The sequence below is a fragment of the Bos indicus genome, chromosome 10 (genome assembly GCF_029378745.1).
Source record: "Bos indicus isolate NIAB-ARS_2022 breed Sahiwal x Tharparkar chromosome 10, NIAB-ARS_B.indTharparkar_mat_pri_1.0, whole genome shotgun sequence".
Classification (NCBI taxonomy): Eukaryota; Metazoa; Chordata; class Mammalia; order Artiodactyla; family Bovidae; genus Bos; species Bos indicus.
The window spans coordinates 29,625,780-29,641,407 of record NC_091769.1 but is presented as its reverse complement, the minus strand read 5'-3'; the positions used below and the strand labels follow the sequence as shown (position 1 = coordinate 29,641,407).

The window sequence follows — 15,628 nt, the reverse complement described above, 5'->3', positions numbered from 1 at the left end:
GGCAAATGGTTAGAAAGCAATTGAGGGGGCCAGACCCAGAGAAGCTGACCCATCCCCTGAGATACTGAGAAAAGTCCAGGATGACTTGTGGGTTTGGGGCCTGGTCACCTAGCAGAAGGTGAAGATGAGAAAAACTAGAGTAGCAAATATGGGAAAAATAAAGACTTGAGGAAAGCACCATTTCCCATCTACCTGAGAAAGTACCAGAGGCACATGCTGTACTGCGCTTAGTCACTCAGTCATGTCCGACTCTTTGTGATCCCATGGATTGTAGCCCACCAGGCTCCTCTGTCCATGGGGATTCGCCAGGCGAGAATACTGGAGTTAGTTGCCATGCTCTCCTCCAGGATATCTTCCCAACTCAGGGATCGAACCCAGGTCGCCTGCATTGCAGGAGGATTCTTTACCATCTGAGCCACCAGGGAAGGTTACCTCAAAGGCTATGAAATGTCTAACATCTTATCCCCTCTCCTCAACTGGGTTTTATATTCTACCCATAAGGGAAGGGATAAGCACTCTTTTACCCATCCCCAAAGAGGGGGTCTTGGGCATTATTAGCTCATGGTACTCATGAATATTTATGGACTGATTTCCTTTAGGACTAGTATATGCTAGGGCCAGAGATAGGAAGGACTAAATATCCCCAAAGAGCCACAGACTAGGGACCTTCCCCTTCTGTCCTTAAGGCCGGATGGTCTTGCCAGGGTGGACTGTAACTAGAGTCTGTATACAGGAGAGATATTCTGCACCTCACAGAGAATGGGTCACACATGTACAGCAGTAACTCAGCTCATAGCAGAAATGACACAACAGGCCACTGTTTTCAAGGGACTAATATTTGGTTAATGATCCGTCGGAACCCTGAATGTTAACATTTCTGTCTGTGCATGTTGTAACCTATGTTCCTCCACAGAGGAAAATGCTAACAGAGCCTTATTTCAAAAAGTCAACGTGTCTTCATTTGGTTGGGGCGGGAGGGCAAGGCAGCTATGGGCATAAGTGAAAAGTGAAAGTTGCTCAGTCATGTCCAACTCTTTGTGATCCCATGTACTATACCCTCCATGGAATTCTCTAGGGCAGAATACTGGAGTGGGTAGCCTTTCCCTTCTCCAGGGGATCTTCCCAACCCAGGGATCGAACCCAGGTCTCCTGCATTGCAGGCAGATTCTTTACCAGCTGAGCCACAGGGAAGCCCAAGAATACTGGAGTGGGTAGCCTACCCATTCTCCAGGGGGTCTTCCTGACCCAGGAATTGAACTGGGGTCTCCTGCATTGCAGGTGTATTCTTTACCAACTGAGCTATCAGGGAAGCCTGTAAGTAGAGCATCCCAATAGGCTATATACGGTATCCTCACTTCAGGCCAGAAAAAGCTCACACCAGGCCTAATCAAATGCAATAGAAGCTCCCAATGCCTCACTACCACCCCAAGCAGAGTGTGAACAGAGTTGAGGACCATCGCTGGAGAGAGTGGTTCTCAGAGAGCCTAGTCCCAAGCAGATGACATCTCTGTGGGAAATGGCTTTCTACATCTGGCCCCATGGCTCAAGAAAGTTGATGAGGTGAGTGATGAAGCCAGCCTCTCCAGACTCGAATTTATGGGACCGGGCACCACAGGAATCTCAGGAAACTGCAATGTTGAAACTATAAATGATTCATATTTTCCAGTATGTAAAACATGCTTATAGTCAACTCACTTGGCGCTAATGGCAAGTAAGTGGCCAAAAAATCAGACTCTGGCATAAATCAAACAAATGCTGTGCTGTGCAGGAGGTTGGGAGCAAAGGTGGAATTCACTTAGGGCTGGAGGCCCTACCTCTCTGGCCCTCACCCTCTAGCAAGTGAGTCCAAACACATCACCAGGACAATATGGCCATCTTCTTTGCTGTCAGTAAGAGCTTAGCATGTTAAGGAAGGCATTAAAATGACCACTTACAAACTTTAAAAATGCCCTTCATCTGCATCTCTATTTCTGCCTTGGAAATAGGTTCATCAGTACCATTTTCCTAGATTCCACATGTGTGCACTGATACATTTGCTTTTCTCTTTCACACTTACTTCACTCTGGGTGACAATATACCAACAAACATTTTTTAATAAATTAAGATAATAAAAATGCTCTTCTATCCAGATCCTCAGTAGAGAAAGCAAGAACAAGAAGTCATTTTGTTAATTACCTGCTACCATTACTTTTTGTCTTGGCAATTAATCTTGTAAAATGATACCAAAAAGGCATTAACACAGAAGGAAAAGGGGACCCCTTCCAGGAGCAGGGGCCCACTGTTCATTTCAGCAGGTTGGCCATTCCTATAGCTTAGAGCAGGGATTGGTGAATTATAGACTCCAGGCCAAATTCAGCCCATCACTTGTTTTTGTATGGTCCATCGGCTAAGAATGGTTTTCACATTTTTAAATGGTTGGGGGAAAAGGCAACAGAGGATAATATTTTATAAGGTGTAAAAATGATATGAAATTCAAATTTCAGCATCCATAAATAAAATGTTATTGGCGCACAGGCATGTCCATCATCTATGGCTGCTTCTGGACTGTAACAGTTGACTTGAATAGTTCCAACAGACTGTCATGGCCCACCAAGCCTAAAGTACTTACTGCCAGGTCCTTTACAGGTAAAGTTTTCCAACTCTGAGCTTAGAAGATCATTGCTTAATGTGGTATAGTTAGCACTACCCAATGCTTACTCACATGATGCAAAGAGCCAACTCACTGGGAAAGACCCTGATGCTGGGAAAGATTGAAGGCAAAAGGAGAAGGGGGTGCAGAGGATGAGATGGTTAAACAGCATCACCGACTCAATGCACATGAATCTGAGCAAACTCTGGGCGATAATGGAGGACACAGGAGACTGGCACGCTGCAGTCCATAGGGCCACAGGGTCGGACATGACTTAGCAACTGAATAAGAACAACAAATGTTTGGTATGTCCTACTGTCCCTATTATGGACTGAATGTTTGTGTCCCCCCAAATCCATATGTTGAAATCCTGACCCTTAATGTGATAGTATTAAGCAGTAGGGATTTGGGGCAGTAATAAGGACATGACGGTTAATCCCTCATGAGTGGGGTCAGTGCCCAGCAGAAAAGAGACACAAGAGCTTCTTTCCTCTCTCTGTTCTCTGCCACGTGAAGACATTGGCAGTCCACAGCGTGCAAGAGCATTCTCACTAGAACCTAGCCATGGCTGCAGCTGGATCTCAGACTTCTGGCTTCAGCAACTGTGAGATACACATTTTTGTTGTTGGCAAGTCACCCAGTTGAAGGTACCTTGTTAGAGCTGACTAAGTCAGTCCTCAAATATTTCCATGGCCTTTTTCTAAATATCTGTTATTATTCTTTTCATTTTCGGTCATTAGCACCTTCAGTTCAGTTCAGTTCAGTCGCTCACTCATGTCCAACCCTTCTCGACCCCACGAATCGCAGCACGCCAGGCCTCCCTGTCCATCACCAACTCCCGGAGTTCACTCAGACTCACAGACATTGAGTCAGTGATGTCATCCAGCCATCTCATCCTCTGTCGTCCCCTTCTCCTCCTGCCCCCAATCCCTCCCAGCATCAGTCTTTTCCAGTGAGTCAACTCTTCACATGAGGTGGCCAAAGTACTGGAGTTTCAGCTTTAGCATCATTCCTTCCAAAGAAATCCCAGGGCTGATCTCCTTCAGAATGGACTGGGTGGATCTCCTTGCAGTCCAAGGGACTCTCAAGAGTCTTCTCCAACACCACAGTTCAAAAGCATCAATTCTTTGGCACTCAGCTTTCTTCACAGTCCAACTCTCACATCCATACATGACCATCGGAAAAACCATAGCCTTGACTAGACAGACCTTTGTTGGCAAAGTAATGTCTCTGCTTTTCAATATGCTATCTAGGTTGGTCATAACTTTTCTTCCAAGGAGTAAGCGTCTTTTAATTTCATGGCTGCAGTCACCATCTGCAGTGATTTTGGAGCCCCCCGAAATAAAGTCTGACACTGTTTCCACTGTTTCCCCATCTATTTCCCATGAAGTGATGGGACTGGATGCCATGATTTTCGTTTTCTGAATGTTGTGTTTTAAGCCAACTTTTTCACTCTCCTCTTTCACCTTCATCAAGAGGCTTTTTAGTTCCTCTTCACTTTCTGCCATAAGGGTGGTGTCATCTGCATATCTGAGGTTATTGATATTTCTCTTAGAAATCTTGATTCTAGCTTGTGCTTCTTCCAGCCCAGTGTTTCTCATGATGTACTCTGCATATAAGTTAAATAAACAGGGTGACAATGTACAGCCTTGACGTACTCCTTTCCCTATTTGGAACCAGTCTGTTGTTCCATGTCCAGTTGTAACTGTTGCTTCCTGACCTGCATACAAATTTCTCAAGAGGCAGGTCAGGTGGTCTAGTATTCCCATCTCTTTCAGAATTTTCCACAGTTTATTGTGATCCACACAGTCAAAGTCTTTGGCATAGTCAAGAAAGCAGAAATAGATGTTTTTCTGGAACTCTCTTGCTTTTTTGATGATCCAGCGGATGTTGGCAATTTAGTGGAAATTAACTCATTATATTAGAAAGCATGACATGGGATTGATCACGTGATGGGTCAGGGGTAGGGTTGGTAAGGGTGGCGACTCAGGGTGATGGAACTGAAGGGGACGGGAGCCCACTGAGTCACAAAATTCCTAGGCTTCATGAACTAACTAACTTTGGGTGTGTTTTGGGGAGAGTCCTGGCATATGCTCCACATGAAAGCCAATCAATGAAGTGTGCCCAAATTACCATAAAGGTTTGTCAGTAATTGAGTAAACCTAAAAATCCCCCACCCAGTCACTGGGAGATGATTTTTGGACCTTGCTATAACAAAGGAAGTGGGGTATTTTAGAGGAACCAAGGCAAGGTATGAAGGTTTCAGGACAAGCCGTTCACCTATCTCTGGGGCTGACTTATAACCCTGGTGGTGGTTTAATCATTAAGTCATGTCCAGCTCTTTGTGACCCCATGGACTATAGCCCACCAGGCTCCTCTGTCCATGGGATTTCCCAGCAAGAATACTGGAGTGGGTTGCCATTTCTTTCTCCAGGGTATCTTCCCCAGCCAGAGATCAAACCTGGGTCTCCTGTATTACAGGTGGATTCTTTACCAACTGAGCCACCAGGGAAGTCCTACTTACTCTAAACTCGATCGATTTCCTCTGTTTCCTATCCCTCCCCTCCTCTCCAAGCTGAGAAGGGTACCCTTCCTTGGGCAGGAAGCACTCAAAGGAGCAACAGGCAAAGGAGCCCTCTGTCCACTCAGGACCCAGCCCACATTCTCAGAGTCCTGGGTGGAACCTGGGGGGCTGCAGATCCCAAGATCCCAGCAAAGAACAAGAGTGTGTGGAGTACCTCAAAACAGAGAGCAGACATGTCTAAACAGTGACTGGAGAGCAGCATAAGCACGTGCAAATGAAGGATGAAAAGTCACACTGAAATTAGGAAGAGCAGGTGGAGAGTGTGGGGAGAAAGCTGGCACATGCAGGCAACATTTACTGGATACGATATTTAGGAAAATCAATTTGAATCCTGTGACTCTGACATCATCTCTTTCAACTGCATCAGCAGAACCTTAAACGGAGCAGTAACTTCTTCCTTCCTCAGTTACCCTTTTGGCCAGAATGTTTAGTCTAGGAGGAATTAACGATTTGCTAGGACAAGAAAAGGGGAGTCACGAGGGGTGGGGTGAGGGCTTGAGACATGCTACCCAGCAGCACAAATCTCCCAGCTGCCTTTCCCGGCAGTCAGGTCATCCTGCTGCATGCAATAGGTCACGGGAATGACGCTGCTGTGACTGAGCTTGGCACAGCTTAGATGTGGTTATTCGGAGCTGGAGGCAGGAAGATAGGGAAGGCCCTTCTCCTTTTATTAACAGAAAAGTGTTCAAGCATCCTTACTGCTCAGGTTTATCCAGCAGCTTCAATTCTTCCTCTTTGGATGTCTCATAATACTTTCTTATTTTAACGAGTTCATCCTCTTGGGCTCTCTGTGTTGAAATAGAAGCAAAACACACACAAAAATGAGCAGTGAGAATCTGTCTAAAGCAATATGTCTCAAAGTATGGTCTCTGGACCATTAGCATCACCTGTCACTAATTAGAAATGCCAATTGCAATTGTTGGCCCTATCTTGGGCATAGGGCTTCCCAGGTGGCTCCGTGGTTTAAAAAACAAAAAATCTGCCAGCCAATGCTGGAGATGCAGCTTCAATTCCTGTGTTAGGAAGATCCCCTGGAAGAGGAGATGGCAAACTACTCCAGTATTCTTGCCTGAAGAATTCCACGGACAGAGGAGCCTGGTGGGCTACAGTCCATGGGGTCACAAAGAGTCAGACACGACTTAGTGCAACTGAGCACATCTTGGACATACTTTATGCAGGAAGTAGGGCCAACACTCTTAAGAGTGGGGTTCAGAGAGCCCTCTAGGTGATTCTCAGGCTAACGTTTGAGAATCACTGGCTAAAACCCAATGGTCATATAAGTAACCTGAGCTGGATATACAAGCCAGGAATTTAATTGCTACCTTAAATCCCTAGTGTCTTTCCCTGTAAGATCAGATATGGGTCAAGCTTTCCTTAGCATCTGCTTCCTCATCCTCAAAACAGCCCTCCTAACTTACATAGGATCCTGATTTTTAAATTTCTGGTCAGCAGGTTCTCTCTGAATTTTCTAAGTATTTGCTGTCTGCACTACTTACTTTGGCATTTGGTCTCATACTTTCTCAATGTATCCACCTATGTCAATCATATGTGGCTTACTGCTACTGTAAGCTAACAAGTACCCGCCACGCACACAGTCCTGAGCCTGAGGTACAACTAAAAGTCCCTAGAAGGCATTTTGCCTTTTACGAAGTCCTCCAACATCAAGCATTGCATCCTTGTGTTATAGATGACTCCACCGAGACTTAGACTAACTACCTGGTAAAGAGCTTGACGTGAAACATCTTTATTCTATAATTCCATGCTGCCCTCCAGGTATTCCACACATGTGCCAGGATGGCCTAGGATTCGTGCATCTTCTTACCTATTAATGAAAGCCTTCCCAATAGAAACATGGGACATTCCCACCCATCATATTATATTAATACTAAACAATTCCTGATATACAAAAAGGATATAAAAACGTGAAGGGAATCGGAAATCCTGCTAGACTGGATTAACACACTATTCAAATTTTCTGTGAGAGGTTTAAAGTCCCTGGGAACCGAAGTATTGAATCATTTTCTGAGCCTGGTAACCAAAGCATGCTATACAGCTCTGGGAAATAGCATTACTCAGTAAAGAGAATCTGGTTCAATCTATATATTCAAATCTAACAGAGTCAGTGAACCAGAGCAGTTAACAATTATGGGAACTGGGACTCTCTTGTGTCATGTTCTCAAGAAAGCCTGTCAATTACTCTGGTTATTTACACATATAATCCACATTTAAAGACCATATATGTATACAGTGCTGCTCATTTTCAAAATACAGTGCTACTGCTATATATATATTGAGCTCTATTTTAATAGTCACAGAAATCATGTAGAGCCTATTATAATCCCCATTGTACTGAGGATCAAACAGGTTTAGGAGTTTAACTGACCCAAAGCCACTCAGTTGTCCATGACAGAGCTGGATCTCAAACCTGAATATCTCACTCTAAATCCAAAACACACACTCACCATCCGATACTATTTCCTACATTCAATGCCATCAGCTTCCCTGGACTAAAAGTAATCATCCAAGCTGGAGACAACATCCTCATTACTCAGAAGATGACACTGGTTATACACCAATATTAAGCTGGTAACTTAGCTTCATTCACTCTGATTGCAAATCACATGGCCACGTTCTGTGGCATAGATGTGGCCTCCCCATTGAACCACCCTCCCCTGTAGAAGAAATCTACTAACCCAGATACCACAGTGAGGGGGAGGGATGTCAAGACATCCCTCACTGTATTGTGAGGGGGAGGGAGGTCAAGAGCCTAGTGTTTCCTCATGTTCACTCTCATTTGAGCTGGCTTTTCTGTACCTTACTCTCTTCCACGCAATGTCAAAATTCCCACTGCCAAGGAACATGAATGGATCAGTGATTTTTTGGGTGGGAGGAGTCACATACAATGATTTTTTAGACATTAACATATTTTTTAAAGTTAGTTAAGATACAAAAATCTGGAAACTCTCATACTCACGTTTTCATATAAGGCTGCCAGGGTTTCCAGATCAACCACAGAATCGTCCACATTAAAAATGGCTGCCGAGCACCCAAAGAGAACGAGAAAGGATAAGAGGTTAGACCGGACTCTGCTGCACTAACGTTTACTCCATGTCCAGCTACCAAGCAATGTAAACGTTTGCCCTCTCTCACACAGGTTGTCTTCTGACATGCTCTTGCCCCTTCTCCTTCTGCACCAGGGGGGCCCTGTGAAAGAAACCAAAGTGGTTCTGATTGCTGGCCTAAGCCTTGGCCCTGCCTGGTTTAATTCCTCAAGCTCTGCATCCTTTCTGCAGTTTAATTTAGGCTCCGCAGGAGAAGTGTTTGTGTTTTAAAACTAAATCAGTTAGTAGGTTTGAAACACAATTTTAAATCTTTCTTCCCGCCTGGTAATTGAAGAGATTTAATACCTAATGCACCAGAACTGACGCTTGCCCATTACCAGGAAGAGGGAGAGAAAAAAGACGATGTTGGCAAATTAAATGAATTCAGGCATGTGATTTCAGGCACCTTTCCATGGCTGCTGCAAACATCTTGTTTGGATTAAAAAGACAAGAAAAAGCAATAATTGCATCAATGGCAAATTAAGATTATGGAAACCTCCCATGAGCAAGTCTTAAGGCAAGTTCTCGTTCCCATGGTTTTATTTGGATTCTACTTGTTGTTCTGTATCTTAAATAAGTCATTTAGCTGTTAACTAATATGCCTGTGATTTCATCTAAAGAGATTCCTTCCCATATATACCAGCATACAAACATGGAGATTTTAAAGCCTTAATGGATTTGGCAATCAAAGTGCTTGAAATAGGCAGCTCCACATCTTTAAATAATTATTCAAAACTAATAAGGTTTGTTCCCTCAACCCCACCTCCCTTCTCTGACTTTACATTGTGAAATTAACCAGCACGCTAGTAAATTTTCTATGTGGCAGGCTAATTAATTTTATTAAACCAACCAGTGATATTTAGAATGCCTTAAAATTCTGCTCGTCAACCATTACTCTGTTGGTTGGCATTACACCATGGTTTTGGAGAAGGTAGGGATCAAGGTAAAGGGCAGGTTGCTTTCAAATTGTTTTGCTTCTTCTACGGTTTAGAATTGTATGAACCCCTTTATACAATTTTAATAAACTTAATTAACTGAGCTAAGATCATGTAACTTCACAGAATACTGAGAAATGTACTTAAAATTCCTTCACAGGGCACCTTCTCTAATTCAGGAGTTAATCAGCAAGCTGTTCCTCAGCTACATGGAGTAGTGAGAAAAGAAGCGGTTAATACGCTAGTGACAAAGTCAGTCATCTCAGATTCCACCAAGACGAAGGAAGATTACACTCCTGAAGAGGCCAATCTAAAACCACTAAAGAAAAATGTCCTTTGAGGAAAGAAGGAAAGAATTTACCCTCCCAGGACTGTTATACTATGCATGGAGATAAGATGATTTCGCTAACTTATTAACAGGACCACGCATTTTTAAATTTCTGATCCTTTAAGGAAACAAAAAAGAGCCAGGAACAATGTCTATTTTATGTAAATTATAATAGTTTCCTATAAAAATCAGCCAATGAAAATGCAGTAAGACAAGGCAAAATTCTAAAAATAATTTATCAGAGATGTTCATTTCTAAACTAGGTACTGCATATAACTGCAAGTTTACATATAATCAAGTGATCTTAACTAATGGGAAAGAGAAGGATCTGTTGGCTTCCTTTCCTGGTGAGTAAATATTTGAGTTTCAGAAGTTAATCAGTCTGGGTCCCAGATATACAATTTGATGGGTTATATCCTCAGCCAATTCCCCTCCAGTGTGCTAGGAAACAGAGGAAAACACGTAGGGAGGATGGGACTGGAGAATGAGCATGGGCTCTGGCAACATTTATTCATTCATTCACCCAGCCCTTGAATAAATATTTGCTGAATGTGCCCCAAGTTCTAGAAACTGTTCTAAAATGCTGTGATTATATAAATCAAATGTGTCTAAGACATTGAAGGCACTTGGTCTCATGAGACTTATACTCCAGCTTAGGGGATAGAAAATAAACAAGTAAATAGTTACAGATAATGATGTAAAGAAAGAGTAGAGCAATAAGCAACCTTAGAGAGGCTGATGGATGAAGGCTTCTTTGAAGAGGTGACATTTAAGCTAAGAGCTCAGCAGGTCAAGTTCTATGAGTGGGAGAAAAGCCTGACAGTGAGAGGTAAGGACAGAAAGAGGTTTCTTATCTTGATGAAGGAATAAGCCCAAGATTCAGAAAAAGACCAAGATGACTATTATGGATGGAAGCAAAACTTACCTACATGATCTGTCACATTCAGTTCTATTAGGTTCAGTGTACTGACTCCAGTATTCTTGCCTGGGAAATCCCCTGGACAGAGAAGCCTGGCAGGCTACAATCCATGGGGTCACACAGAGCCGGATATAACTGAGCACACACACACACATTCATAGGAGGGGTCTAATTTCACTTACTGAAAACATTAAAGCAAGATGCATGCTAAACCGAGCTCATAGAGCATTATGAGAAATCAAAATAGAACCTACAAATAGTGACTATGTGATGTTAACTATACACACTGTGTACGTGTTTTAATGCTTGTTAATGCCTTATCTGCTTTAACATCTGGAAAGAATTAGAGAAAGAAGACTACCACTTTCTGGAATACTTGAGTGTTTCCAGTAGGAGCAGTTGCTATTTAAACCCTTTTGGTCCTTTAAAACCCCACTCAAGGCCCACCTTCAGAAGTGTTAATAGAAAAGGTATATGCGTGAGTAACTCTAATTATGAAAAATAATGTATTGAACGTCTTAAGGGAAATATTAGATAACTTCGGGTCCATTTGGGCTTCCCTGGTGGCTCAGACAGAAAAGAAATGGCCTGCAATGTGGGAGACCTTGGTTTGATCCCTGGGTTGGGAAGATCCCCTGGAGAAGGGAATGGCTACCCATTCCAGTGTTCTTGCCTGGAGAATTCCATGGATAGCCTGTAGCCTGGAGGGCTACAGTCCATGGGGTTGACCAAGAGTTGGACACGCCTGAGTGACCAACACTTTCACTTTTCGGGTCTATTTAGAAAGCTAACCTAATCTTAACTTCTCATTTCCATCTTGCCCATCAAAGCACTTTTCTTTGTACCACCCAAGTTATTATTATTTTTTTTTAATCAAAATTTTACTTTGATGTTTGAAATACCTTAGATGTCTTTCCTTTAAATATTGGGTAAAGTCCAGCCGCATAGGCCTAATTTTTAAGTCCATTCCTTTCCTGGCCCTGAGTGACACTTCCAATCTCATCCTTTACCATTTCCACTGCTCCCAGGCCCCCTGAGCTCCAGCCACACACCTCTCTACTCCTGAACATTCCATGGTTTTTTCCCTTCCTGCCCCTCACCCTCCTAGGCCTTGGTGAAAAGTTTCCTCCCCTGGAAGGATGCTCCTTGATCTTTGGATCATTAAGTACTCATTCTTTACCTCTTCCATGGGACCACTCATATTTTATACTGGGTGAAAGAGTCTATTTTAAGAAGCCATATTAGTAAGTTGCTTAACACTTGGTCGTGGAAGGTCTGTAGTCAGGGATCATTTCTACACATCTTGATAATCCCACCATCCAGCATAGTCCTGGGGGTAGTAACAGGAATAAGATAAATGTCTATAGATAAGACAGATGTCCCAGAAATCCCAAAGAGTGAGTCTTGCTGCTACGTGTCAGGAAAAGTTCCTCAATAAAGACAGCGTGAGGTTTTGAAAAAGAGACTTTTAAAAGGGATAGGACTGATGAATAAGAATAATATGCATATCTGAATTAAGGTTGTTTGCCCACTCTTGTTTGTTTCCATTAAAAAAATCGAAGTATGGTGAGTAAAGCTGCACAATCATGCCCCATCCATATACTCAGTACAGATACAACGCTGGCCTGAATACTCCATACCTCAAAATCACTAAATTTTACAAGCAAATCTTCTCATTTTAAAGGAAAGAATAACGAAACTATCTTTCCTCTCATTCTTAACCTTCAAAGATGTTTTAAACAGTGGTATCCCCATAGGCAAAAAGCCATGAGTAGAAATTCAACTGTTATACTGCTTTAGGCAGACAGCTAAAGCACCCATTTATTAATCATCATGAATCAAGCCAAGTCCATTCCAAGCACTCACAATCTGTAATGGACAAGCGCCAGCGAATGTCAATGGGAAAGATGTGAGACATTCCCAGGATGAAGAAGCGGACACATACAGGCCCAGAGAACACACAGGCAATGGTGGAGAGTCCAGATCTGGCTTGAAGAGAGCATTCCTTACATACAGTTTGGAGCAAGGGCCTGTGGAATCCTGAAGGCCAAGGTGAAGAGCCTGTGGCACATCGCAGGGAGGCCATGAGCACTGATGAGTAGGTGAGGCAATGGGACAGAGTTCTAGTACATAGGATAGAGCAAAATTTGGAAAGAATCTTTTAGAACTTAGTTCAGCACGGCAGAGGTAGTGAAAGCCAGAGTACTGTGGACAGAAAGAACAGAACAGGAGAGAAAGACTGCAGAGCTCTGGGGAGTGCTGTCATCAACTGAGCCCAGGGAAGCAAGTCTGGTGTCAAATCAGCCTGAGGTTTTCCATTTAGGTGTAGAGGGAGGGCTTGGGCCACCACAAAATAGGCAGAGGAGCTGACAAGGTGACATACGCATATGCGTATGTCATGGATATGCATGGATATGCAAGGTGCTGTCCCCTTAGGACCTGGGGGAGGAGTTGGGGAGAGGAAGAAGTCAATGGAGAGGTTAATTTAGGGCCAATGCCAAGTATTCCGCTGAGGTTTCTCCTCTTCCACGTGAGGAGCTTAAAACTGAAAAAGTAAAATAAAGTTCAGAGGTGGAAGCAGCACTGAAACGAGATCATCTGGTTGAGCCTAGGAACTTAAGAAATTAAACACTTTCTATTATTTCTATTTTACAGGGTGGCCAGGGAAGGTTAGGCTATTGGCCAAAGGGGTCAAAAGTAAAAAGAGCCAAAGTGCCGTGACTCATAGGAGAGACATTTTGCATGTACATAGTCCTGCCTTCTATTTACCATGAACAGTTTAAGTTCCTACAAGGGCCAGAATCTATACATGATCCTGCTAGTCCCCCGATACGGGACAGTGTGTTACAGAATTGATACTTGAAAGTGCTCACTATCAAATTAAGAAGCAGTCTATGAACCTATTCTGTTAGTTAATTGACAAATACATCAAAGAAATAAATCAGTCATTGATTAAAATATTTTTGGAGTTACCTAGGACCAGGTAGCCCCCTCCACTTTGTACTTGCAAAAACATACTCATTTCTCTCTCTTATACACACAAAACCCTTTATATCATATAAGTTGAATAAGCAAATACCAGCCTACACAATTCTCCAGCACACCTCCAAGCCCTGATACAGTATTCCAAGTAACTCTCTAGCTTTCGCTCCCATCTGTATCAGGCTCATTATACCAACACTCCCGCACACGGTGTCAGAAAGGTGAAGTGCCAAATTCACAAAGGGGAGACCCCAACAACTCATTGCTACTGTGATATCAATCACGGCTGGTGGGTTTTACTTTTATCTCCCTCTCTCCTTAGTTACCCCTGCTCCCACTGTCAGTTCAGTTAGAGTATTTCACCTACACCTCACAATAGGTCGAGAGGAAATAGACACACGCTGTGAAAAGCTGGTAATTTTATTGGGTTCCTTTACCTTTAAAAATCTGTTACTTGGTCAAGTCTGGTTTCTGGGCTCCTTTTTTGCAGGGAAATTGAGGCAAACATTTTTATGTGGTCCTCTGGTGCCTGCTCTGTACTCTGAGAGTTATATACACAAGGATCATTAGAGTAGGGTTTCGCCCATTAAGATATAATAACCGTCAGCAGGGACAAAAAGCAGATCAGTATCACAAATTCAAACTAACAGGCACACATAAAAACTATGCGCCTGCTTCAGGCACAGGACGGGGGTCAAGGTCTTACACAATAGGTAAATTCCCTCTCCACTTTGGAGACAGCTTTTTCACAAGAGCGGGGTAAGGAGAAAGAACAGGCAGGAATTCTCACAGCCCTCTAGCCATTTTTAACCCTGAATGCTTTTCTATCCCAAAGCGCACCTTGTCGGAATAAAGAATGGTTGTGTTTGCTGTTCTGAAGGGTTTCTAATTAGTAAAAAACATGTACTTACTCAAGAGAGCTGTTCTTGATCAAAGTAGTATCTTTGGGCAAGAAACACATGGCAGACTGAGGTAGGAAAGGCATACTCCTTTTATTGTTGTTCAGCCGCTAAGTCGTGCCTGGCTCTTTGCAATCCCATAGATTGCAACACAGCAGGCTTCCTTGTTCTTCACTGTCTCCTGGAGATTGCTCAAATTCATGTCCATTGAGTCAGTGGTGCTATCTAACTATTCTTAGTTTGTTCGGTTAGACCAAGTAAATCTGGTTGTCCAAGGTGTGAAAGATGTCACATGGGTAGGGTTGGGTTGCTTTAGCAGGCTTTGGCTATCGCTGGTTTTAAAACTGGAGCCTATCATACAGAGTGAAGTAAGCCAGAAAGAAAAACACCAATACAGTATACTAACGCATATATATGGAATTTAGAAAGATAGTATGTATGCGAGACAGCAAAAGAGACACAGATGTGAAGAACAGTCTTTTGGACTCTGTCGGAGAAGGCGAGGCTGGGATGATTTGAGAGGGTAGCACTGAAACGTGTGTATTATCATATGTGAAGTGGATCGCCGGTCCAGGTTCGATGCGTGAGACAGGGTGCTCAGGGCTGGTGCACTGGGATGACCCTGAGGGATGGGATGGGGAGGGAGGAAGGAGGGGGGTTCAGGATGGGGAACACATGCACACCCATGGCTGATTCATGTTGATGTATGGCAAAAACCACTACAATATTGTAAAGTAAGTACCCTCCAATTAAATAAATTAATTTAAAAAACAGCCTCTATGTAGCCCATTGTATGCTTCTTTGCATTGCCTTCAGTACATGACATCTTTTATAAGTGGGTGTTTAAAGATCCTTTTCAAGTGGAATATTCTCAGTCCAAGAAAGAAAAGGTGAATATTTGATTATCAATAGAAATTATTTTGTTAACAATGTTAGCTTCCAAATAGCCAACATAAAACTCAGCTCTTTCAACCAAATTATGATTTTTTAGGGCTTGATAAATAATTTGTAAGGAAAAGAGAATGGAATGGAGAAAGCAACATGGAAGGCCTTGGGTTTTTTTGTCTTGTTTTTTTGTTTTGGCCATTTTGATCATGGCATGTGGGATCTTAGTTCCCTGACCTGGGATCAAATTTATGCCCCCTGTCTTGAAAGCATGGAGTCTTAACCACTGGACCACCAGGGAAGTCCCAAGCCCTGGGGTTTTTAAACTCTCAGGTAATCTAACCCTCAAAATTCCCACAAACCAAT

At 43.0% G+C, this 15,628-nt stretch overlaps 1 protein-coding gene across 11 annotated transcripts in view; it reads right to left on the bottom strand.

Moving 5' to 3' along the window:
- Window positions 1-15,628, bottom strand: part of FMN1 (formin 1) — a 501,299-nt gene that overhangs the window by 172,120 nt on the left and 313,551 nt on the right. For 10 of the 11 annotated variants that reach the window (XR_011568786.1, XR_011568785.1, XR_011568787.1 and 7 more), the window contains 2 exons: window positions 8,188-8,249; window positions 5,913-6,001 (listed from right to left, as the gene is read on the bottom strand). Coding sequence is in view for 7 of the 11 variants with exons in the window: in XM_070797220.1 (XP_070653321.1) it covers window positions 5,913-6,001; window positions 8,188-8,249 (151 nt within the window). In the remaining 4 variants the exon portion in view is untranslated. The remainder of the gene's footprint in view (window positions 1-5,912; window positions 6,002-8,187; window positions 8,250-15,628) is intronic. The other variant, XR_011568788.1, reaches the window with a different exon arrangement.